At 40.1% G+C, this 24341-nt stretch overlaps 1 protein-coding gene across 4 annotated transcripts in view; it reads left to right on the top strand.

Annotated features, from left to right (window-relative positions):
* The window catches only part of btaf1 (BTAF1 RNA polymerase II, B-TFIID transcription factor-associated), a 116645-nt gene that overhangs the window by 69735 nt on the left and 22569 nt on the right, over window positions 1-24341 (top strand). For all 4 annotated transcript variants that reach the window (XM_041209779.1, XM_041209781.1, XM_041209780.1 and 1 more), the window contains 16 exons: window positions 1140-1264; window positions 2190-2310; window positions 2436-2540; window positions 3007-3156; window positions 3567-3709; window positions 5287-5461; window positions 6184-6387; window positions 7829-8255; window positions 9448-9638; window positions 10149-10302; window positions 10385-10494; window positions 10874-11075; window positions 13759-13907; window positions 21903-22055; window positions 22283-22404; window positions 22504-22671. In XM_041209779.1, the coding sequence (XP_041065713.1) occupies window positions 1140-1264; window positions 2190-2310; window positions 2436-2540; window positions 3007-3156; window positions 3567-3709; window positions 5287-5461; window positions 6184-6387; window positions 7829-8255; window positions 9448-9638; window positions 10149-10302; window positions 10385-10494; window positions 10874-11075; window positions 13759-13907; window positions 21903-22055; window positions 22283-22404; window positions 22504-22671 (2699 nt within the window). The remainder of the gene's footprint in view (window positions 1-1139; window positions 1265-2189; window positions 2311-2435; window positions 2541-3006; window positions 3157-3566; window positions 3710-5286; window positions 5462-6183; window positions 6388-7828; window positions 8256-9447; window positions 9639-10148; window positions 10303-10384; window positions 10495-10873; window positions 11076-13758; window positions 13908-21902; window positions 22056-22282; window positions 22405-22503; window positions 22672-24341) is intronic.

A 24341-nucleotide genomic window follows, 5' to 3' on the forward strand; every position in this document is an offset into this window, starting at 1 on the left:
AGCAGAAGATTCCACCCATGATGTTTGGGGATTTTGGGCAGGGGGTGGGGGGAAGGGGCACTGCACTATCATGTGAATAACCATGTCTCCACATGCTAGTGCTGTCTCGAGTAGTATTCAGCCCCATAATCCCATAACTGAGGAATGCTACTAATGACTGGAGACTCACTTATCCTGCATTACATAAAAAAACTCTTAGATACTTTAATACTGTGACATACTCTGACCTGCCATGAGTTATATGCTACAGTTCGTTTGATCTTTGTGATTTAGTATTCCATTCACCATTTCCCGTCTTCCCCACTCCTCCCCAAGTCCCCAACTTTCAGATTTGGAAAATTTTCACTTTCTGTGGAGAGCAGATGGAGGCATTGAAGTTTAACTTGTAGATTTTTTTTTCTCTTCTTGCATCCCTACTGAATACTAAAATGTTTGATTCAGTCAGTTGGTCTCACAAACATTTTTTTAAAATCATGTGTCATACAACTTTGAAATAGCAAAGGCTCAGATTGACTTCCAGTGCAGTTCCTTTTAATTTGATGGACAGTACATTGCTGATATTTTTCCTGTAATAAATACACTTCTGATTGTGTTCAGAAAATGTTACAATAAGTTGATAATCAGCATGCTCTCAATTGCCTATTTCTCCCCTGACACTTTGAGTGGAGGAAGTGGAAAGGAAGAGGGAAAGGCTTAAATTTCTAGTTAATGCTAAACTGGGATACCAATAGATAAATGTTCAACCTTCCATGTTTCTCAGGATCTGAATAATCACATTTGGCCAATGTTGTCTTTTCCATTTCAGTATCCTGTTTGGTCAATATTTGTGTCATTAACATCAAAATATCTAAACTGCAACACCTTTTCTCTTTCAAGTTGCAAGTTCTTCCACCAAAATTCAATTGGATATAATCTTAGGCAGTACACTGTTTGTCACCTCAGTCCCATCCAGATATATTCTGAATTTTGGCAACAAAGGTTGCATGTGGCCCTTCTACTTACAGTAGTATTGTTCAGTTCTGTTGAAATTTCCTAACATGTAAAATGTATTTGCTTCTCTCAACTAAGTCTTAGTAACTGTGTAGAACAGTTTTTACCAATGTTTTGCTGTTTTTTTTTTCTCATTCTCTTATTTCTAGGTGCCTTTTATTGTCAATACTTTATGGGATGCTCTTCTGGAGTTGGATGATCTTACAGCATCTACTAACAGTATCATGACCCTGTTGTCATCACTATTGACATATAGTCAAATCCGACAATACAGGTAACCATTTAAAGAGATCATGAATTATTTTAATGGTATAACCTTGAGATAACTTGTGAAAAGGAACTTTTGTGTTAGAAATGCTTTCTGAAATTTACTTGATGCTTTTTAATTGTGATTTGTTTTCTCCTCCCTTCTGAAATTTACTTGATGCTTTTTAATTGTGATTTGTTTTCTCCTCCCTTATTTACCATCTAACTTCCCCATTTTTCTTTTGTGATACCCTGGCATTGATCACTGAGTTTTACAGATCAGAATGACACCATTCAACCGCTGTGCTTTTTCAAAGTGCCATTTACTCAGTCCCATTTTGCTACCCTTCTGCAGCACCATTTTATTTTTTTTTTCTTTTTCAAATATTTATTCACATCCTGTTTAAGTGCCAATATGAATTCTGCTTATAACTGTCTTTGTTAAGGCATTCCATATTCTAACAACCTTCATGGAAAAGGAATCCTAAGTAAGGAGAGGGTGCAGAAGAGATTTGCAAAATCTCCTGCAGGGCTAAGAACCTTTAGTTATGAGGAGAGAAGGACTAGAAACTGTGGCCTTTTTAATCATAGCAGATAGCATTCAGAGGTGTGATCGAAGTGCTCAAATCAAATGAAAACCGATTTTCTTATTCTCCATTGAATAAACCCTGGGAACTTACCATGTGCTGAATTGTAAAAACAAGCCTGAATCCACCACCATATTGCACGTTGGGATGCTGAATATTTGAATTTTACAACATTTGAGAATCTCTTGCGTAGTCCTATAAGTACCAATCCTGCCACAAACTTCACAATCTCTTAAATATGGTAAATATTGTCACCATGAATGCAGCCTATATTACACATAACGTTAAATGTTACTAGGTATCATACTGCATGAAACATTTAGATTTTTTTTCTCTTATAAAACTGCACTTTTTTTAAATTACCAGTATCCAGCAATCACTTACGGTTTTGGTCCCTCGGGTTTGGCCATTCTTACGTCACACTATTTCTTCTGTTCGGAAAGCAGCTTTGGAAACTTTATTCACTCTTCTATCTACACGAGATCAAGTATGTATTTTTATATTGAGGTGTAGAATGTGCGACTGGTTACCCCTTCTGCATTGGTTTTTAAATAACTATTTTAACACAAAATGTTTTTATCAATTATGCAGAACATTATTTCTATTTTTCAGAGCTGTGTAATGTGGTTGACTCCAATTCTACAAGATGTGTTGAGACATATATATCAATCATGTATTTTGGAAAGCAATCAAGAAATTTTGGAACTTATTCAAAAGGTGCCTTTTTCTTCAATTCGGTGATGATTGTTAGCATAAGAATTGGCTAAATATTATGTAATTTTAAAAGATTAACAAGTTTTAGGTACTTTTGTTGATGGACACTTCTCTGTTAAATTAATTTTGTATGATTTCAGTTGTTTTTAATAGTGTAATTTATTTTTAGTGTATGGAAAATTGTTTAGGTGATTTATTTAGCAAGTTCCAAGGAACCAAGTGTTTGGTTATGCAATGATTACTCAAAAAAGTAATCTTGCCTATGGTGGCATTTGAATTTTGTGATTATTATGCGAGTTAAACTTAATGGAATGAAGTCAAATATTGAACCTCTAACTGTTCATATTTATATATAATAACTCAGACTCAGAATCATTTTCTAACATATTTCTATTCTTGACCTAGACGGACTCCAAGGCTAATAGGTATTTGGTACACCAACCTAATGTATTTTTTCTCTTCTATTTAGGTGTGGTTAGAGTTGTTGAATAAAGCCCCTGTCCAGTATGTGGTTGCTGCTGCTTGTCCTTGGATGGGAGCTTGGCTGTGTTTAATGATGCAACCATCTCATTTGCCAATTGATTCAAATATGTTACTGGAGATTAAATCCAAATCAAAGGTATTTTTTGTATAGTTAAGGGTCCATTCAGTCTTTGTCTTTTTATCTTATAATGGTGAAAACTCCTCTCCATGCCCCTTCACAAAAAACCAAGTGAATTGAGCGTTCTCTGGCAAATAGTGTAGAGGGAATCATCAGAGGGAACCTGTAACTTGATCACTTCTAAATTTGATTCAGACAGCATCCAAAAAAGAATAGACTTGGTGCCACATGTTTCCAGTCCAAGTATAACTAATAGTACAGCATGTAAAAATATCAATTCATGATGTGGGAAACACCTATGAATCTATTTTTAATTTTACCTAGCTTCTTTTAATAAGCATGTATTTAAAAGTGTTGAAATTTGCTAGAAATATGGTTGTAACTTACCCTGTCCAGCTGCTGTGTAAACATTTTCCTTTGTGATGTAGGAAAAATCTTGCAGCAAGCACCGACAAGGGCAAGCACAAACCAAAGAGGTGAGACAGGAATATGTTGCTGGTTCAGACACCATTAATGAAGACCAAGCCACCAGAGATTATGTCGTAACTCGGACACGCTTAAAGGCAGCCAAGTAAGATAACTTTGATTCAGTCTTTAAAATAAGATAACTATTTCATTGGGGTTGATGTAATATTTCAAACTCTGTAGTAGTCTTGTCTTCCAGCTATGTAATAAATGTAGTAGCGATATTGTGAATCAAGGTATTTAATTGTAAGAGAAAACTGGACGCAAGCAGACTTATTTGGCTTGTGTTCAGAAACCTGCTATCCCAACTCAATAATAACTGGATTACTGCTGGTAGAAACAACCGTTTTTGCCTTGGTAGAGATGGTAATTTAATTGTTCTGCAGATTTACTTTCCTCTTTGTCCTGTGTTGTTGCTCATGGAATACAGACTGATTTCACAATTTTATTTTACTCCTGTTTTTTCAAAAGAATTTCAAGCTAACAAGATTGGAAAGGTTTTCGTTTTAATTTTTAACCAAGTTAGGAGCTAAGCTAGGAAAGCAAATGAAATTAGTAGAAAATGTCTTGCAATTTGACAAAGCTATGCATCCCTCCATTATATTTCATCATCCATTTAGGTATCATGTTGGGAATTTGTGCTTTTTAATAAAAAAATTGGCTTTTCTAAGTTATTATTGGCCCAGAAGTTCCATTCCCTGTAGGCCGTAACCCAGAGGTACCCCAGACCCCAGGAGATGCCCCCCCGCTCCGCCCCGGGCCACAGAAGTCCCCAAGCAAGGACTGCACAGGAATTGCCCAGGAATTTTAAACTTTTAAACTATTTAAATCGGAGACTTTGGATGGTTCAGACTCTGTTAGCAGAATAATTATCCAGGAAAAGTTAGAAGGATTAAAAGCACTTTAACTCCTTGGTAAGTATGGTATTGACCCTTCCCGACCCCCTACTGGACCACCCTAACCTCTCACCCGCTTACCTTACATGCTTTTACGCACTTGGCTTTTCTCCTGTCAAAGTGACTGGGACCTTTAAACTTACCACTTTATCATAAAAAGGGGGCGTGGCTTTACCTTCCCCCAATGCTGCTTCCCTGCACTGGAAGGACTCCGAAGCTGCCACACTACATGTTTCTCAATCTGTCTGAATTGGAAGACCAGGCGCGAAATGTGCAGCTCCCAACCTGGGTAGGTAAAAAGGAGCAGAGTGGCAATCTGACGGTGATTGTCACTCCATGAGAGTTCAAGGCCAATGTGATGGTTGCATGTTTTAGTCATAAAAGATAAATCCTTCCGAAGCAAGGGCTCCTCTAAACAGTGATAATTTAGGATAGAGTATACTGTGCCACAGTTTCCTATGCTGCCTCTGGACCTAAAATTCTGGGTTCAAGTGCAACTCAGGGACTTGGTGGCCATGGGAGGTGTGTCCGTAACATGGCCAAACAGGTTTATTGTCAGCCAGTAAATCCTTCCAAAACGCCTGATGGCAAGTGGTAAGAACAGCCATACTGCAGAAAACAGTGACAAACCACTGCTGTACTTTGCCAAGCATAATCATGGACCAATCTAAGTAAGTCCATGGTTGCAACTCCCCTCTTAGATACCTGAAGGAGGAGCATATATTTCAACTTCTTGAACACAATTTAACTATGGCATATAACACATTTTCATCTCCTTGTTCTAAAGGTTGCTAGGAGCCCTCTGTTGTTCCATGTGTGAGCCAAGTGTTAATTTCATCAGCCAGGAAGTGAAACCAGCTGAGTCCCTAGCTCAACTATTACTTTTCCATTTAAATTCTAAATCTGCTCTGCAGAGAATTGCTGTTGCATTAGTTATTTCTGAATGGGCTACTCTGAGAAAGGTATGAAGTTTATTTGATCTATTAATATTTTAAATCTTTGTTTTTACTCTTTCAATTTGTTTTCTGATTTCAATTTGTTTTCTGAACAGTTCAAAACCGTTTTAGATTTTAACCACATTTGATAAATGCCTCCTGTTAAAAGGTACAATATGCCTCCTGTCAGCAAGTTTTTAAGATCTGGTTGTCAATCTCCAAATTTGAATTAGACTATGTGCTGTTAACTTTATGCTCTTGAAGTATGAATTTGTCATTTACGTTTGACAAAAATACAATGAACTTAATGGGGCTTTCTGTCATCAGACTCCTTTGTTTTCTCTATTGAACCTTGAAACTTTGTTTTCATGTCTTGATCTATAGCCCCTCACTTGGGCTTTGTTGTATTTTAATCAAGCATTCCTTTTATTTGTCTAACATTGGTTCTATTTTATGTCTGACTACTAATTTATAATCTGTTCAGAAAAACCTCTACACATTAGCAAAGATAAGCTTAATTTTAAGTAGACAGCAGTTAGTACAACAGACATGTTGGAACGAATACTGCATTTAGAAAATTTGAGCTTTTTAGCTTACAGGAAAGTCTGGATACATGTAAATTCTTGTGATATTTGGACTAGTATTATTTCTACAGGCTTCCATTTCCGACTTTTTTTTGCATGTTGGAGTTTGTGAGCAATATTAACATTATGACTCTTGATTAAACCTGAGTCTTGATTTAATTCTAGGATTGTGCTGTTGTATCCTGTGCAGTACAGCCACGATTGATGGCTATTTTGTCAGAACATCTTTATTATGATGAGATAGCTATTCCATTTACACGAATGCAAAATGAGTGTAAGCAGCTCATTGCATCACTGGTTGAAGCTAACTGCGATGTTGGGAGCAGCGTGAATAATAGTGTATTTACAATAGATCAAGCAAATGAACTGGTAAGTGAATCTGTTTAAACATAGAAGGCAGAATGTTTAAGCATTGAAGAAAAACGTAAAAACTTCGTTGAAAACATAATTGTCAACAAAAATATAATCATGGTGTGGATAAGTAACTACGGGCAGCATTTTCCCAGCAGGGCGGGGCCTACTCACCGACGCGTAAAATGACGCGCAGTGTCGTCGGGCATGCATCCCAAAGTCACCGTGTGTAATTTAGATTGTCAGTTCAGCAGGCGCGCAGCTGACTCGGCTACATGCTTGCTGAACCGTCAAAGGCCTGTTAAAAACTAATTAAACCAATTAAATGAGCCGCCTGACCATCCTTAAGGTTGGCGGGCAGGCGAAGAGCCCAGGCAACCTTCGCATATTTCATGGAACCTCATCCATGGGCGAGATGAAGTTTCATGAAGTGTTTTAAAAAATCAGTAAATTTTTTCCAAAATTTCATTATCATGTCCCAGCTCATGTGACACTGTCACATGAGGGGACATGTTTCAAAAGTTTTAAAATCCTTTATTTAAAAGTTTAACACTGAAACAAATCTCCCTAAGGCACCTCTATTCCTCAGGGAGATCTCTGTGCTCCTTCGCGCACATATACGAAAGAGCGCAGGGAACCACTTGGAACCCCCCTCCCCCACCTACACAGGGAACACACAGCGCTTCTGGGCGAGTGTCACGATGGGTGGGCCAATGTAAAATGGGGGTGCTGATCAGGTTTGCGCCCGCCCCCGTACAACCCCACCAACGGGGGAAATTTCTGGTCTATATGTTGGATTGAGGGAATATTGAGCATGGTAGTTGACTTTTAGTTCCTTACACTAATTATCAATTTTTATTTTACACATCTGATGCAAGTGATACTAAAGAGTGTATTTTAAATTGTCTAAACTAATCTTTAAAAATGATTATGGTGTGGGAATCATACACATTAAGATGATTAAAGATTTATTCTGATATAGTTTATTTCAGAATTTTAAAAGTAGTTTCCATATAACTTGCCTTTAAAATCAGACTTTATATTTTATAAATTAAATAAAACTTGTAGCCCTTTACTGTTAGGTGGTTTTTATTTTTAAGTGTTGCAATAGTTTGCTTTCAAGTGGTCAAACCTACTTCTTACAGCCTTCATACCTCTTAAGTACTTAACAGATCTTGCTTGCCTGACAAAGTAAGGTAAACACAGAGAAAATTGTGTGAAAGCAGAGTGGTGAAGAAATTACCTTTGAGGAATGAAAAAGTTGGATAGTATTTGTTGAGAAGCATTTTGTCAGAACTTCTATTAGAACTGAGAATCTACAAAGTCAGTTTTAAAAATCCTAGGCTGGTAAGGGAGGGGTTGAGAAACTTCATTCAAAACATATTATTTTGATATCATTACTAGTATGTTTAATATGTAATCTTTTAATGTTTTTAAAATTTCATTTTTAAATTCGAAGGTCACAACGATTTTCAATGAAGTGACATCAGCCTGTGCTTTGAAACCTAACATGATTCAACCATTGGAGAGTAAGCGCCAGCAGGTCCAAATGACTATAGCAGAGACAAATCAAGAATGGCAAACTCTTCATCTAAGGGTTCACATGTTTGCTGCTTGTGCAGTTGTTGACTTGCAGCAACTTCCAGAAAAACTGAATCCTGTCATAAAGCCCTTAATGGAAGGAGTGAAGAAGGAGGAAAATGTACTTGTGCAGAATTATGCAGCTTCTTGCATTGCTAAGCTGCTCCAGCAATGTACATCCAGATGTCCTTGTCCCAACCCCAAAATCGTGAAAAATCTTTGTAATTCGGTATGTGTGGACTCCACAGTAACTCCTTCTGCAACTTCCCCAGTACCCATGTCTAACAGTGTGGACAACTCTAAAGGTAATAGGGAGCGTGAGAATAAGGTCACTGTGTTAACATATAGAGAACTTCATCTAGCAGTGAATCAGTTAACTCTGTTAAAATATATATATATTATATATTCAATGATGCTTTTCATTTTACCATTGAACTTAATTTCACAATGCTTTGTGAATGAGGAGGAAAAAAATGAACCACACAGCTTGGGTGTCAGTTAAGAATACTTGGTTTTTAGCCAATTAAGTTAACATGCAGATACAACAGGCAATTAGGAATGCTAATGGTATGTTAACCTTTATTGCATGAGGATTTGAGTACAGGAGTAGTAAATTTCTGCTCCAATTGTACAGAACCTTGGTTAGACCACACCTGTAGTACTGTGCGCAGTTTTGGTCCCCTTACCTTAAGAAGAATGTTATTGCTATAGGAGTGCAACAAAGGTTCACCAGACTCGTTCCTGAGATGGTGGGACTGTCCTATGAAGAGAGACTGGGGAAACTGTGCCTGGATTCTCTAGAGTTTTGAAGAATGAGAGGTGATCTCATTGAAACCTACAAAATAATTAAAAGGATAGAGAGGGTAGATGCAGGTAAGATGTTTCCTCTGGCTGGGGAGTCTAGAACCAGGGGACACAATTTTAAAATAAGGGGGAAGCCACTTAAGACTGAAATGAAAAGAAATTTCTTTACTCAGAGGGCTGTGAATCTTTGGAATTCTCTATCCCAGAAGGCTGTGGAAGTTCTGTCATTGAGTATGTTTAAAGTAGAGATTGGTATTTAGAAATCTCTCAATGAGCTTAAGGGATATGGGGATAGTGTGGAGGAAAAGGCATTGAAATTGATGATCAACCATGATCGTATTGAATAGCAGAGTAGGCTCGACAGGCTGAATGACCTACTGCTGTTCCTATGTTCCTAAAACAGGTACACTATGACTTATTATTCTTTTGCATAAAAGCACATTTGAATTTTGTAAAAATGTGTTTATTTTTTAATTTGCCATTGAAAAGTTGATGAAATCTTATAACAATTCAGGTTCTGCTTTATAATACAAAACTTTAAGAATTCAATCACGAAAACTAGTGCAAGTGTTTTTAAACCCTAAACAAATTAATATTATTTATGCTGATAATTTAGATTTAGCCTTTTAACCTATTTAAAATCTATTTCAGTACAAGGAATATTGACTAATCCATTGTATGGTTTCTTCTAAGGACCAAATTCTGAAAAAGATGGAATGCATCACACAGTAAATAAGACTAGGGGAATCATCACACTTTATAGGCATCAGCAAGCTGCTTTTGCTCTAACCAGTAGGCGGGGACCAACGCCTAAAGCACTCAAGGGCTCATCTGCAGACATTCCTCAGGGGAGTGCAGGGATTAGTTTGTGTGAGCATGATGAGGTAAGTACCTAATTACAGTAGAAATGTTATACAGTTTAAACTAGTCAAGTATGTATTTGTTGCCTGATAAGGTAATCATTTGCCCTGCTAGCATGCACTTGGATCTGTATTTATTAATTGATAGATAGTGAATAAGCTTCTTGACTACTATTTTTGCATTGACTGTCAGTGCTCTATACCATTGATGGCAACTCCCACTGATGGCTGTGATCTAGATTTTACCCCCATTGAAATTGAGTGGGTGGTAAAGCTTAATGCATTTATCCAGTGAGTCACTAAGCTTTATAGATCAGAAAAGTCCTTGGTTCAATCTACAATTGTGCACTAAATTAATTTCAACTGGAATAGCAGCACTACAATTGGCCAAGTTTAGAGTGGAGAAAATCATCTTGCTTCTCTTGTGCTGTCAATTAAAATGTTAGTTTAATTTTAAAGAATGAATAATTTTGAGTAAAAATAAAATTAGTATGTGGCGATTTTGTTTTCTCAATATTTTTAACTGTTTTGCAGACCCAGAAACCAAACTTAATTCAGAGAAGAGGAGCTGAATATGCACTTACTACTATAGGAAGACACTTTGGTGCTGAAATGGCTACAGCATTGCCTTATCTATGGGATTCAATGGTTGGACTGCTGAGAAGTCATGTAGATGTACAGAATTTCAGTACGTAGTTCATCATGTATATTTTGCATTCTAATACAAATCTGTTTTTATATGAGAAATTGACTGATTTATATTTTTACAGATGGAAATGTGGTACTTGAAAAAGGAGATGTTGCTGCTCAGGAATTAGTAAACTCATTACAGGTACTCGAAATTACAGCAGCAGCAATGGGCTCTGATATCCATGCTCAGGTTTGTTAAAGGTTATTTATGCTGAAAGATAATGTAAAGTGTTTTTTTTAAATGTATTTACAAATAACTTGTATCAAACTACCCTCAGTATATTCAAGCTTGTATTTTTAGAACTTCTTAATTTTTGACAAAGATTGATTAAAAATGCATTTATGAAATAAATAATATACAGAGCTCTTTAACTTGAAAAAGTAGCAGGTGAGTTGCTTGTAGATCTGCTCAATAATTAATTCTTATGTTTCTTAATTTTGAAATTGATTTCCCAATGCCTAGATATGATTTTGGTACTGCAATACCTTTTACTTTTAAAGTAAATGCTTTTAAATTCTGAACTTAAAATATTGTGGACCAATTGAAACATTTTTTTTTTCCTTTTCAGCTATTGCAACATCTTCCGCATCTTTGCACTTGTTTGCGACACCCATACACTGCAGTGAGGCACATGGCTGCTAGGTGTGTGGGTGTCATGAGCAAAATAGCTACAATGGAAACAATGAGCATTTTTCTGGAGAAAGTTCTTCCTTGGCTAGGAGCAATAGATGATAACACAAAACAAGAAGGAGCAATTGAAGCATTGGCCTGTATCCTTAATTATATAAGAATGCTGTATTATTGTAAAATGTACAGTACGTTCTTCCTTGATTATTCAGCTGTGTTTGCTGCCAACGCTGTGCATGGACTGTTGTATGCACGGCCACCATCTTTATAGGAGGGAATGTGCAGTAGGGTGCATGCACGGTAATACCCAGCCCTGAAATTGCAAATATTACAGCACTGGCAGCAGAATCTCTCAGGGATCCCACAGTTTTCTTTATCCCCTTTGGTTTCTTTAACATTTATCTTGGACAGAAGGTGGGCCCCACCGGCTTGGCGGCAGGCGGGCAGCTGAACTCTGCCGCCGAAATGGGCCCCATCGCCATTTTGAATGGGCTGCCCGACAGGAAGTGCTTTGTGCTTTCTGTGTGGTGGGGGAAGGGATTCCCCAACTGTCAAAGTGCGCACTGCTCCCTGAGACTAAGTGCTGTCTCAGGGAGATTGGTGACTGTTTAAAAAACCTCAGAAATCGAAAAATAAAAAAATTATTAACATGTCCCCGTCATGTGACAATGTCACATGAGATGGGACATGTTAATAAATATGACATAAAATTTATTAAAGATTTTTAAAATGGACATGAAACCTCATCCCGCCAGTGGATGAGGTTTCATGTTTTTTCTACTGCCCTCCGGGGCTCTCGGCCTGCCCGCTAGTCTTAAGGATGGACAGGCAGGGCCTTTAATTGGGTTAATTATCCTGTCAATGGCCTCAATTGGCCAGTGACAGGTCAGCGGGCGGACAGCTGATTTCGCTGTCCACCCACCTTCCTGAATATTTAAATTGGGCGGGATGACGTCGGGAGTTCCTCTCGATGTCATCCCGCGTCATTTTCCCCTCGGCGAGCGGGCCCTGCTCCCAAATCGCCAACGGAAAAATTCTGGCCCTTGTCTTTTTTTCCCCATTCTTTTGGGAAGACAACTTTCTTCCAATAAACTCATCTTGTCAAAGTGGTGTGGAAGGGATGGTGTGTAATTAAGCCTGTATTCCATCAGCTGCCTGCTCTGTTAGTGTTTAAATGTGCTGTGCTGCAAACGGAATTCCGACAGGCAGTGGTGGATCAGAAGCCTCCACTCCTGCCCCATCCCGATCCCCAGAAACTGCGGGGAGGCCATGCCCTGACTACCCATCCACCATGATGCTCAGAAACTTGAGTGAACAGCTTCAGGGATCAGAAGCCTCTCAACCCTCCCATTCTGATTCCTGGATTCTGAAGTCTTCCCTGCGGGGTGGCCGTGTAGGTCACTGAACATTGGGATGATTGGTGAGCAGGACTTGGTGCGAGTTAAGACATGGGCTGAAGAGTTTGAGGTGACTCCAAGTATATGGAGGGCGGAATGTGGGATATCAGTCAAGCGTATGTTGAAATAGTCAAGTCTAGAGGTAACAAAGCATGGATGAGGTTTTCAGCATGCGATGAGCTGAGACAGGGATGAAGTTGGGCAATATTGTGGATGTAGAAATAGGCGGTCTTAGTGATGCCATAGATAAGTGGCTGAAAGTGCATATTTGGGTCAAATTTGACACAAAGGTTGCAAACAATTTTGTTTACTCTCGGATGCCAGGGAGAGGGATAGAGTTCGTAGCTACAGAATGGAGTTTTGAGCAGGACATTGGCTTCAGGCTGTCTAATAATTAGTTGGAGGAAATTTCTGCTCATACGGTACAGGATGATGGATAAACAGCTTGATAAATTAGCAACGGCGGAGCAGTCAAGAGAGGTGGATCGTGAGGTAGAGCTGGGTATCATCAGCATACATGTGAAAACTAATGCTGTGCTTTTGGATGATATCACCAAGGGGCAGCATGTAGATGAGAAATAGGAGGGGACTAAGGATAGATTCTTGGAGGACCCCCAGGATATCTGGAAGTGTATGTACCCATATATTTAATGATGGCAGGATGAGTTAAGAAGGTGGACTTTTTTTGTTAAATGAGATCCTTGGTTTTATTAATGGAGGAATAGAGTACAAAAGCAAGGAAGTTATGTAAACCTCTAGAAACACTGGTTAGGACTCTGTTGGAGTATTATGTTTAATTCTGCGCACCCCATTATAGGAGGGATGCCGATGTCTTAGACAGGGTTGCAGAAGGAATTCACTGGAATGGTACCAGGGATGCGGGATTTCAGTCATGTGGCTAGACTGGAGAAGCCGAAGTTGTTCTCTTTCAAGTAGAGATTATCAAGAGAAGATTTGAGAGAGGTGTTTGAAATTGATAGGATAAATAGTGCAGAAAGAAATTACATTTTCCTTTGTTTTCTGCTTTGTAAGTAAAACTTTGAGCATCATTTCCACATTGTAAGCAATGACAACCCAGACCTGCTAACAAAGCAACATTTCTTTTGTACTCTTTGCAGCATAAATTTAAGTACTGGTGTATCAAAACATCAAGTTGTTAGGATGAAAGTGAAATCCATGTTAAACAGTTGCCACCTAGAGGGGAGGAAATCTTTTAGAAGATTTTACTAGGTATGCCCAAAATTCATAATTGTTTACATTAAAAATGAGTGTTTTCTGCAGGTCTCCTACTGTGGGTGTCAGAACCTATTTTGACTATCCATGGAGATATTGTTTTTAAAAAAAAATTATTGAAGTCGACTTTTTAAAAAAAAATTAACCTGATGCTTTAGGTGATGAAGAAAAAAACTTCCTTAACACAAATTTACAGGTATAATGGAGCAACTTGATGTAGATATCATTCCGTACATAGTCCTGCTGGTGGTACCTGTGCTGGGCAGGATGAGTGACCAAACAGATAGTGTCCGGTTTATGGCTACCCAGTGCTTTGCAACATTGATTAGGTTAATGCCACTTGAGGTAAGTTCTAAAAAATTTTATTTTTGGCAGGTGCCAATACAAATTGCACGCAGCAAAGAGTAAAGATGATCCCTTGGTGCAGTGTAGTCCATCTGTCCAGTGAATCTTGTTACCTAAAATAATTTAAGCTGTCCATTTGTAATTAATTTAAGCAATTTTTCTTTAAATTCAAATGAATTTATTTTGAGTTTCGGTATATTGCACAACAACATGCTTAGCGATTAAGCTATGCGTGTATGACATTTTACAAATGGGAGAAACAGAATTCTGAAAAAGAACTTCTGGAACGATACAACAGGAATATCAGCTTCTGTAAAGAGAAAAGAGAGTTTTAAGTTTTGGGTGTAAGTGCATGCCTTTTTACAAGTGCAAACTGAGCCACTGTGCTTTTAATTCTTTCATAGGACATGGGTATCGCTGGCTAGGCAAGTATTTTTGCTGCCCGCACTTAACTGCCCTTGAGAAGGTAGTGGTGAGCCACCTTGTTAAACCGCTGCAGTCCATGTGGTGTAGGTACATCCACAGTGGTGTTAGGGAGGGAGCTCCAGGATTTTGACACAGCGACAGTGAAGGAACAATGGTATATCTCCAAGTCAGGATGATGCGTGACTTAAAGGAGAACTTGTGGTGGTGATGTTCCCATGTATCTGCTGCCCCTGCCTTTCTAGGTGGTAGAGATCGTGGGTTTAGAAGGTGCTGTTGAAGGAACCTTGGTGAGTTGCTACAGTGCATCTTGTAGATGGTGTATACTGCTGCCACTGTTTGTCAGAAGTGGATGGCATGCCAATCAGGCAGGCTGCTTTGTCCTGAATGGGTTGAGCTTCTTGAGTGATGTTGGAGCTGCATTCATCTGGGCAAGTGGAGAGTATTCCATCACATTCCTGACTTGTGGGAGTCAGGTGAGTTACTCTCTGCAGAGTTCCCAGCCTCTGACCTGCTCTCGTGGCCACACAATATAGCTAGTCCAGTTCAGTTTCTGGTCAATGCTAAGCCCTCGAGGATGTTGATAGTGGGGGATTCAGCGATGGTAATGTTATTGAGTGTGAAGAAGAGATGGTTGGATTCTCTCTTGTTGGAAATGGTCATTGTCTGGCACTTGTGTGGCATGAATGTTACTTGCCACTTGTCAGCCCAAGCCTGAATGTTGTGCAGGTCTTGCTGCATATGGGCATGGACTGTTTCAGTATCTGAGGAGTCATGAATGTTGCTGAACATTGCGCAATCATCAGCAAACATCCCCACTTCTGACCTTATGATGGACGGAAGGTCTTTGATGAAGCAGCTGAAGATGGCTGGGCCTAGGACACTACCCTAAGGAACTCCTGCAGTGATGTCCTGGGATTGAGATGATTGACCTCCAACAACCACAACCATCTTCCTTTGTGCGAGGTATGACTCGAACCAGTGAAGAGTTTCCCCCCGATCCCCATTGACTCCAGTTTTGCTAGGACTCCTTGATGCCACACTCATCAAATGCTGCCTTGATGTCAAGGGCAGTCACTCTCACCTCACCTTGGGAGTTCAGCTCTTTTGTCCATGTTTGAACCAAGGCTGTAATGTGGTTAGGAGCGAAGTGACCCTGGCAGAACCCAAACTGAGCAAAATTGAGCAGATGATTTCTGAATGTGTCGCTTGATAGCACTGTTGATGACCCGTTCCATCACTTGGCTGGTCATTGAGAGTCCTGGCTGGGTTGGATTTGTCCTGCTCTTTGTGAACGGGACATGCCTGGGCAGTTTTCCACATTGCTGGGCAGATGCCAGTGTTGTAACTGTACTGGAACAGCTTGGCTAAGGACACAGCTATTTCTGGAGCACAAGTCTTCAGTACTATTGCTGGAATGTTGTTAGCCCCATAGCATATGGATGTACGAATTAGGAGTAGGAATAAGCCACCCAGCCCCTTTTGCCTGCTCCACCATTCAATAAGGTCATGACTGATCTGATTGTAAACTCAACCCCCACGTTCCTGCCTACCCCCAATAACCTTTCACCCCCTTGTTAATCATGAATCTGTCTAGCTCTGCCTTAAAAATATTCAAAGACTTTGCTTCCGTTGCCTTTTGAGGAAGAGAGTTCCAAAGACTCATGACACTGAGAGAAAAAATTCCCCCTCATCTCTGTCTGGAACAGCGACCCCTTATTTTTAAACAGCGGTCCCTAGTTCTAGATTCTCCAACAAGAGGAAACACCCTCTCCACGTCCACCCTGTCAAGACTCCTCAGGATCTTAAATGTTTCAATCAAGTCACCTCCTACTCTCCTAAACTCCAGTGGATACAAGCCTAACCTGTTCAACACGCCCATAAGACAACACGCCCATTCCTGGTATTAGTCGAGTAAGCCTTCTCTGAACTGCTTCTAACGCATTTACATATTTCCTTAAATAAGGAGACCAGTACTGTATATAATACTCCAGATGTGGTTTCACCAGTGCCCTGTGCAACTGAAGCATAGCCTGCCTACTTTTGTAATCAATTCCCCTAACATTCTGTTAGCTTTCCTAATAACTTGCTGTACCTGCATACTAGCCTTTTGTGATTCATGCACTAGGACACCCAGATCCCTCTGAATCTCAGAGCTCTGTAATCTCTCACCATTTAGATAATCTTCCTTTTTATTCTTCCTGCCAAAATGGACAATTTCACATTTGCCCACATTATACTCCATTTGCCAAACCTTTGCCCAGTCACTTAACCTTTCTATGTCCCTTTGTAGTCTCATGTCCTGTTCACAATTTACTTTCCTATTCATCTTTGTGTCATCAGCAAAGTTAGCAACCACTCCTTTCATCCAAGGTCCCTTCATCCAAGTCATTTATATAAATTGTAAAAAAAATTGAGACCCCAGCACTGATCCCTGTGGCACACCACCGGTCACATCCTGCCAACCAGAAAAAGAGCCATTTATGTCAACTCTGCTTCCTCTTAGCTAGCCAATCTTCTATCCATTCCAATATGTTACTCCTATACCATTAGCTTTTACTTTCCGCAATAACCTTTGATGTGGCACTTTATCAGATGCAATCTGGAAATTTGAGTACAGTACATCCACAGATTCCCCTTTATCCATAGCACATGTGACTCCTTCAAAGAACTCCAATAAATTGATTAAACATGATTTCCTTTTCACAAAACCATGTTGAGTCTGTCTGATTGCCTTGAATTTTTCTAAGTACCCTACTATAATATCTTAAATAATAGCTTCTAACATTTTCCCTATGATAAATGTTCGGCTAACTAGTCTGTACTTTCCTGCTTTCTGTCTCCCTCCCTTTTTGAATAAAGGAGTTACATTTGCTAGTTTCCAATCTAATGGAACCTTCTCCGAATCTAGGGAGTTTTGGAAAATTAAAACCAATACATCAACAATCACACTAACCACTTCTTTCAAGACCTTAGGGTGAAGCCCTTTGCAGTATCCAGTGCCTTCAGCCATTTCTTGATATCACGTGGAGTAAATCAAATTGGCTGAAAACTGTCTTGTTGGGGACCTCAGGAGGAGGCCGAGATAAATCATCCACTCAACACTTCTGGCTGAAGATTGTTGCAAATGTTTCAGCGCTTCCCCCATCATTGAAAATGAGGATATTTGTGGAGCCTGCTCCTCCAATTAGTTGGTTTAACTGACCTCCACTATTCACGACTGGATGTGGCAAGACTGCAGAGCTTAGATCTGATCCATTGGTTGTGGGATCACTTGGCTTTGTCTATCACTTGCTGCTTTTCACTATTTGGCATGCAGGTAGTCATGTGTTGTAGCTTCACCAGGTCCACAGCTGGGGTGGTTGGTTGAACATGGTAAGCAGGGTTTACTTTCTTTTTAAGAAGTACCTACCTTGTCACAGATTGTTTTTGCAGTAGCAATCAGGCTTCCAAGATCTATCCATTAGGCCATGGCCACTATTGAAATAAATGCAAGAATTTAAAAAGGTCTTGCAGCTGTTAATATTCAGTCCAAGCTCCACAGCAGCAATTGCTGCCTTGGAGCTCACAACCCAAAATTCTCGTCTTCTGACCCTGCTGGGGTTTGTGACCCACAGTTTGGGAAGCCCTGCATTATATCAAAAGCTTTTACTATTGTGAACAGGATTTGCTGTCTTTTTGAAGCATTATGTGCTTTGCAGCATCTGCAAGCACAAAGTATGAAAATTCAGATCTAGAGGTCTTAACGAGTTTCAGAAGTTGCAGGCCTGAATTTTCAATCAAGGTCAGGGTCTGGATTGGAGACAGACGGACCTGCAACTCGGTGCTGCAGGCTGTTGTGCCAGTTCTCTGCCATGGTCCCAATATCAAACCGTTTTAAAAGAGGTCAGGTTGGAACAGCTGCCTACCAGCAAGTAGCAGGTAGCCAATTATCTGGAAATTAATTAATCAACAAGTTTATTAAGACCCTGTTCCCATGCCTACTGAGATTTCCTGTTGACAATGCGGGCAACCATATCCAAGCCAACATGGTGAGCTCAGGGCAGGAAACAATGGGGCCCATGATTGCTCACACAAGGGAACCCCATGCCCCCCCCCCCCCCCCATACCACAATCTCCCTGGCATAATGGCCACAAGGCAGCTGTGTCTGTTTTAAAAGTCAAAATAATTTACTTGGCATTCTCCTTCTGTCTCCATCTTCAGATTGGCAGCTCCCACCTTAGCTATTGGGGCTGATGATTGGAGAGTACTGGAGGGCTTCCCATTAACCCTCCATCAGGAGCCCACCACTGTCCCTGATTAGACACTCCCTGGCCTTTAATTGACTCCCCATTTCAAAATGGTTGTGGGCATGCCTATAACACACCGCAGGGTCGGGACTCTGAACTAACCCCGAATGAAAATTCAGTGCATGGAGTTAGAAATGATCTAGAATTAATTGAGCTCTTTAAAAGCTTTTCAGAACAAGTTGAAAGGATGCATTCAACAATTTCAGGCCATATTAAATCATGACACTAACTGGTATGAATAAAAATACCTTTATTTAATTTAATGGAAATTTGAGTCAGTAACTGCATTTTGTCACCAAACTTGCAATTTTGATTATCACATTGGGTAGCAGAGAAGTGGTTGCAATTTACAGAACTTGCCTTATTTTTCAACATTCTCTAAATTATAGTGTAATCTTTCACTTTCATTTTCTTATGTTTGCTCTGCTCTGAGTTAACACTTGCAACTACAAATGGCTACAAATTGAACCAAGAATTTGCTTTTCAAACGCTTGTCAGCTGATGCTATTGAGGTTTTGCAATAAGGATTATACTTTACTGAAGTAACATATAAAAAATATAAAAGCATAGAACAAAAATACCTGGAAAAATTCAGCAGGTCTGACAGCATCTGTGGAGAGGGATACAGTTGACATTTCGAGTCCGTATGACCCTTCATCAGAACTAAGACATCTAGAAACGAGATGAAATATAAGCTGGTAGAAGGGGGTGGGACAGGAGAGCTCGATAGGGGGCCAGTGATAGGTGGAGGCCAAGAAGAGACTGCCAAAGATGTTATAGACAAAAGGACAAAGGGATGTTGACGGTGGTGATATTATCTAAAGGATGTGCTAATGCACAATATATGCAAAAATATATCTGCAGTGACCAGAATTGAAAGGGGAAGGGGGAGGTAGAATGAATTGGTGATCAAGCATCTTACATATACAACATGATATTTTGCAGTAAATTTAATTACGTTTCCACTTCACTTCAGCTCTGAAGAAGGGTCATACGGACTTGAAATGTTAACTTTGTTTTTCTCTCTCCACAGATGCTGTCAGACTTGCTGAGTTTTTCCAGCATTTTCTGTTTTTGTTTCATGATATTTTGCAGAATGGGGCAGATTTTAAATCATACAACGTGCAAGATTTAATGTTGTGGAATAGAATATTTTTTCAATCTTAGAACCCAGTGCTGGTGCCACGTTCTCCAATTTCAGTCATAGTATGACTAGATTGAAAGTAAAATTCTGTTTGTGTTGAACCAACAAATATAAGTTAGCTATAACCCCAGTCTTGAGAGTACTACTTGATGTACCAATATGAATATTTCCATTTCTCACACCGGTCATCCTCATGGATCTCTTTTGCAAAATTGGTGGACCAGTTTTTTTACTTTGGGGTTATGCCCACTAGATACTAAGTTGGAAGTGCTAAAACTCATTATATTCACAACCAGCAGAGACGTTGATCCATTGAGAGAGTGGTTTACACAGATTTCTTGGCAGTAACCATTTTCTAAAGTGTTTTGCAGTCTCGTAATGTTGCCTTTTCTAGAATGTTTTGTATAAAAGAGAATTAATTGTATTGCAACCCATTCTTTCCTACAAAGCACCAGAATATTATTTGGAACATTTACTTGTAGTATTTTGTTTGTGTGAAGACTACTTTCTTAAAGATTGCTTACAACATTCACTGTTACTTTTCAAATCAGTAGCTAGAAGATGTCTATAAATGGCCCAAGGTTTTCGTGCCTTCCTACTTTTTGATAAAGCCACCAATCATTGTATTACTCTGGCTGAGGAAAATGGTGCAAACACCATCACAGTACCATGAGGACTCGCTCAAACTTTTAAGCCATGTTGTAATTTGCCTTATGCTAACCATATGAATTTTCTTCTATAAGGCAATTCCATAAAACATTATAGGTACAACAGAAAACATGCCTTTCATCCCAACCAGTCCATGGTAGTGTTTATGCTCTGCTTGAGCCTCATCCCATCCTTCTTGTCTGTATGACCCTCCAATCCTTTCTCCCTGATGGGCTTATGTAAATTCCTCTAAGCACCTATACTATTTGCCTCAACTACTCCCTGCGATAGTAAGTTCCACATTCTTGCCCTCTCTGCGTAAAGGAGTTATTTTTTGATTTCTTATTTCTTGGTAGCTTGGGGGCTATATTGATGGCCTCTAGTTTTGCTCTTCCTCACAAGTGGAAACACACTCCTTCAAAATTATGAAAAATTTTGACAACCTCTTTTGGCCCCACCTCTGCCTTCACTTTTCAAGGGAAAAGGGACTCAGCCTGGTTCAATCCTTTCTGGATGGATGTAACTGCACAGTTATGATATCAGCCTTGTCAATCTTTTTTGTAACCTTTCAAGTGCCCCAATATCCTTTTTATAATAGGGCATCTAGAGCTGTACAAAGTACTCCAAGTATGATGCAACCAAGATTAGATTTGAGTTTAGCATAACTTCTCTCTATCTCCATTTTCCTGAAAATGCTCATTTTACATTAATGAAATGTTTGCCTTTTGTTCCAGAGTTGGGAAGGGTAACGGAAGTGTCAAAAGTATTGAAATATGTGATGACCTTTAGGAAGCTCAATTTGTGCACAGCAAGGTCCCACATCCAGCAATGAGATAATGATCTAGTGAGGTTGACCAGGACACCAGCAAGAATTTCTTTCAGTACTACTCTGAAGGATCAACCCAACAATATGTGCTATTGGGCAGGATTTTAAGGCCCTGTCATGGCGGGATCCACCACAGGATATTCGGCGGCCCAGCCAAAAGTCCATTGACTTACAATGGGGCCGGACAATCCTGGTGGGGGGGACTGGGAAATCCCACCCATTGTCTCTGGAATCCAAGATCTTCTGACTCTGAAGCAAAAATGATCCCACTGAGCCGTGGTTGACAACTTGGTAGGATTGTTGCAGCTAGCAGACATGAAGCTTCTACGTCATGAATTGATTGAGCTCTGATCCCAGAGATGAGAGTCAGAGTTTAACCCTGGGCACTGAATTTGCACGCAATTTGTTTCAAGATTCAGCTCAGATAATTACAAGTTTAAATTCATGGTTCCCCAAATCTATCATACATTACGCATAATGTACAAAGTAGAAATGCATTTGTATCGTTTGTGCATTTTTAGTGTAAATGCTAATCTTTCCCATGACTTTTTATGGGTATTTACTGACCTTTTCTCTATGGGACTCTGAAGGAATGACATCTTTGCAACTTTAGTTCCATTATGGTATGCAAAATACTAATTCTAAACCACATTCAATTTTGTAGGCTGGCATTCCGGATCCTCCACATATGTCAGAAGAATTAATTAAACAGAAAGCAAGGGAGCGCCACTTTTTGGAACAGTTATTAGATGGGACAAAGTTGGAAAATTACAAAATTCCTGTTTCTATCAAAGCTGAACTTAGAAAGTATCAGCAGGTAGGTAATCTCTATAATCATCAAATGATTATTCGTGAGAATGAAGTTCTTATGGGGTTGCTTTAAACAATTCACATAATATGTATTTCTAGAGCTAATGAAATTCTACACACTTTGGATTTTGGGCTATGAACTTGTGTTATCTAATACCGTTTGAATCTTAAATTAGTAGAAGTCAAAAGCCAGAATATTTATTTGTATTTTAAATAAATGTTTTGTCTTTGAAGGATGGTGTAAACTGGTTGGCATTTCTGAACAAATACAAGCTCCATGGTATACTGTGTGACGATATGGGACTGGGAAAAACTTTGCAATCTATATGCATTCTTGCAGGAGACCATTACCTCAGGTAATATTATGGAAATCATTCACTATATCTTTGGTAAAATCCTGTTGTTCACTTGTTGAAAAACTAGTAGTGTGGTGACCAACTTCTGTATTTCCACAGGGCTCAGGAATATACTAAAACTCAGGCAGAACGCTGTTCACCTCTACCTTCTTTAGTTGTATGTCCTCCAACACTAACAGGCCATTGGATAGATGAAGTCGGGAAATTCTGTTCTAAAGAAATATTGCATCCATTGCACTATACAGGACCCCCCACTGAGAGGGCTAGGTAAGTTTTGAGTTTTTATGGTTCAAAACCTGAGCTGTAGTGATTATTGATTCATATAATGTCTTTGGAGTGACAAATTTGTTATCTACACAAAAATGCTAACCACAAATTTGCTATATTCAATTTAATTATGCATTCCAAATCTGATGTGAGCAAAGCAAAACTTATGATTTAGGTTTCATTCTGAGTTGAACACATGTTTGTATAAATCAGTGGCAAGAACTATCTTCTGACACATTTCATCTTGCTTTTATTCACCACAACCGATGTTGAGAAGTTTTGCTGATTCCCTTATTCTGTATTTCTTCACCTTCTGATTTGCACGTGCATGATTTTTAAAAACTCATAGAGCTACCAGGATTGTAAGGGCGGAATTTTCCCAGAATTGCACTAATTGCGGTAGTGGGTGAGTAAAATGGAGTCCTACCCACCAAAGAAAATGGCGGATTTTCATGCCGTATCTTCCTGAGCCTAGCTCATTATTTATGCATTCACGAGAAACACGCCATTTCCATGGCAGATGGGCTCTCATTTCCCCGCTCGACATCACCTCGCTATTGCATCGTGCCGGCCGCCATCTTTACAGGCAGCCGCCAGCAACGTACTCATCACTAAGAGCTCACCACTGGTGTCCGGGAGACATGGCCAGCAAAGGCAAAAAGATTGCAGCCCACCGCTTCAACAGTGGGTCCTTTGAGCAACTGCTGGATGCCATGGAGGCCCAGCGGGATTTGTTCTAACCCCACTCTGGCCGCAGGGTGGGTAGCAATGTCACCAACCCAGCCTGGGAGGCGGTGGCAGCGATGGCCAGCGTAAATGCCCTGCAGAGAAGGACAGCCACCCAAATGCCGCAAAAGGATGAATGATCTCCTCCATTCCGTCAGGGTAAGTCACTCTTTTCATCAGTCCCGACTGTCTCACTCTCAAAACCCATCACACATCCAGAGGGCCCTCATTCACTACCACTGCAAGGGACGTCACCATTCACTCTTTCTCACACACACCGTCATTGTTCTCATCCCGCCCATGGGACCACTCACCACCCACACAGGCCAGGCATACTTATCATCTGGCTTGGCAGGCGTCCTGATACACTCTCCCCATCTCTATCCATGCAGGACAATATGGCTCACAACAGGAGGGAAAGGTCACAGACAGGTGGAGGGATGCCAGAAATCAAAGCTCTGACAGAATTCAAAAACAGAGCCATCCAGCTGGCCAGCGATGACCGGGACTGGTCCTGTGCTGGTGGTGAGGTCGGCGCTGCTCTACTAAGTGAGGATCCAGCAGTGCAACATCCATCAGACAACCATGCCGTTAGTGATGTCCTGTTTCACAGGCCACTGCCATGCACTAAATATCTCCCCTTGCTTTTGCAGTCACATCTGCCAAACAGCTGACAGAGTCCATGACCCAAGGCCTCCAATCAAGCTCCAAAGAAACCTCTGAAGAGGAATCTGGAGGCACCCTCCCTGACGTCCCATCACAGTGCTCACCCACACCCTCCACCAGCGCAGAAATATACTCCTCAGTGGGACCTAGCTTTAGAGTAGCCTTGGGATCACAATCTGGTGAGCACATCGCACTTTCTGATCCACAGCAGGTGGAGGCAGGGACTTCCCAGGTCGCTGGCACTCGGAGGATTGCTAGAGGCCAGAACATTGCTAAGT

This window comes from Carcharodon carcharias, chromosome 17 (genome assembly GCF_017639515.1).
Source record: "Carcharodon carcharias isolate sCarCar2 chromosome 17, sCarCar2.pri, whole genome shotgun sequence".
Classification (NCBI taxonomy): domain Eukaryota; kingdom Metazoa; phylum Chordata; class Chondrichthyes; order Lamniformes; family Lamnidae; genus Carcharodon; species Carcharodon carcharias.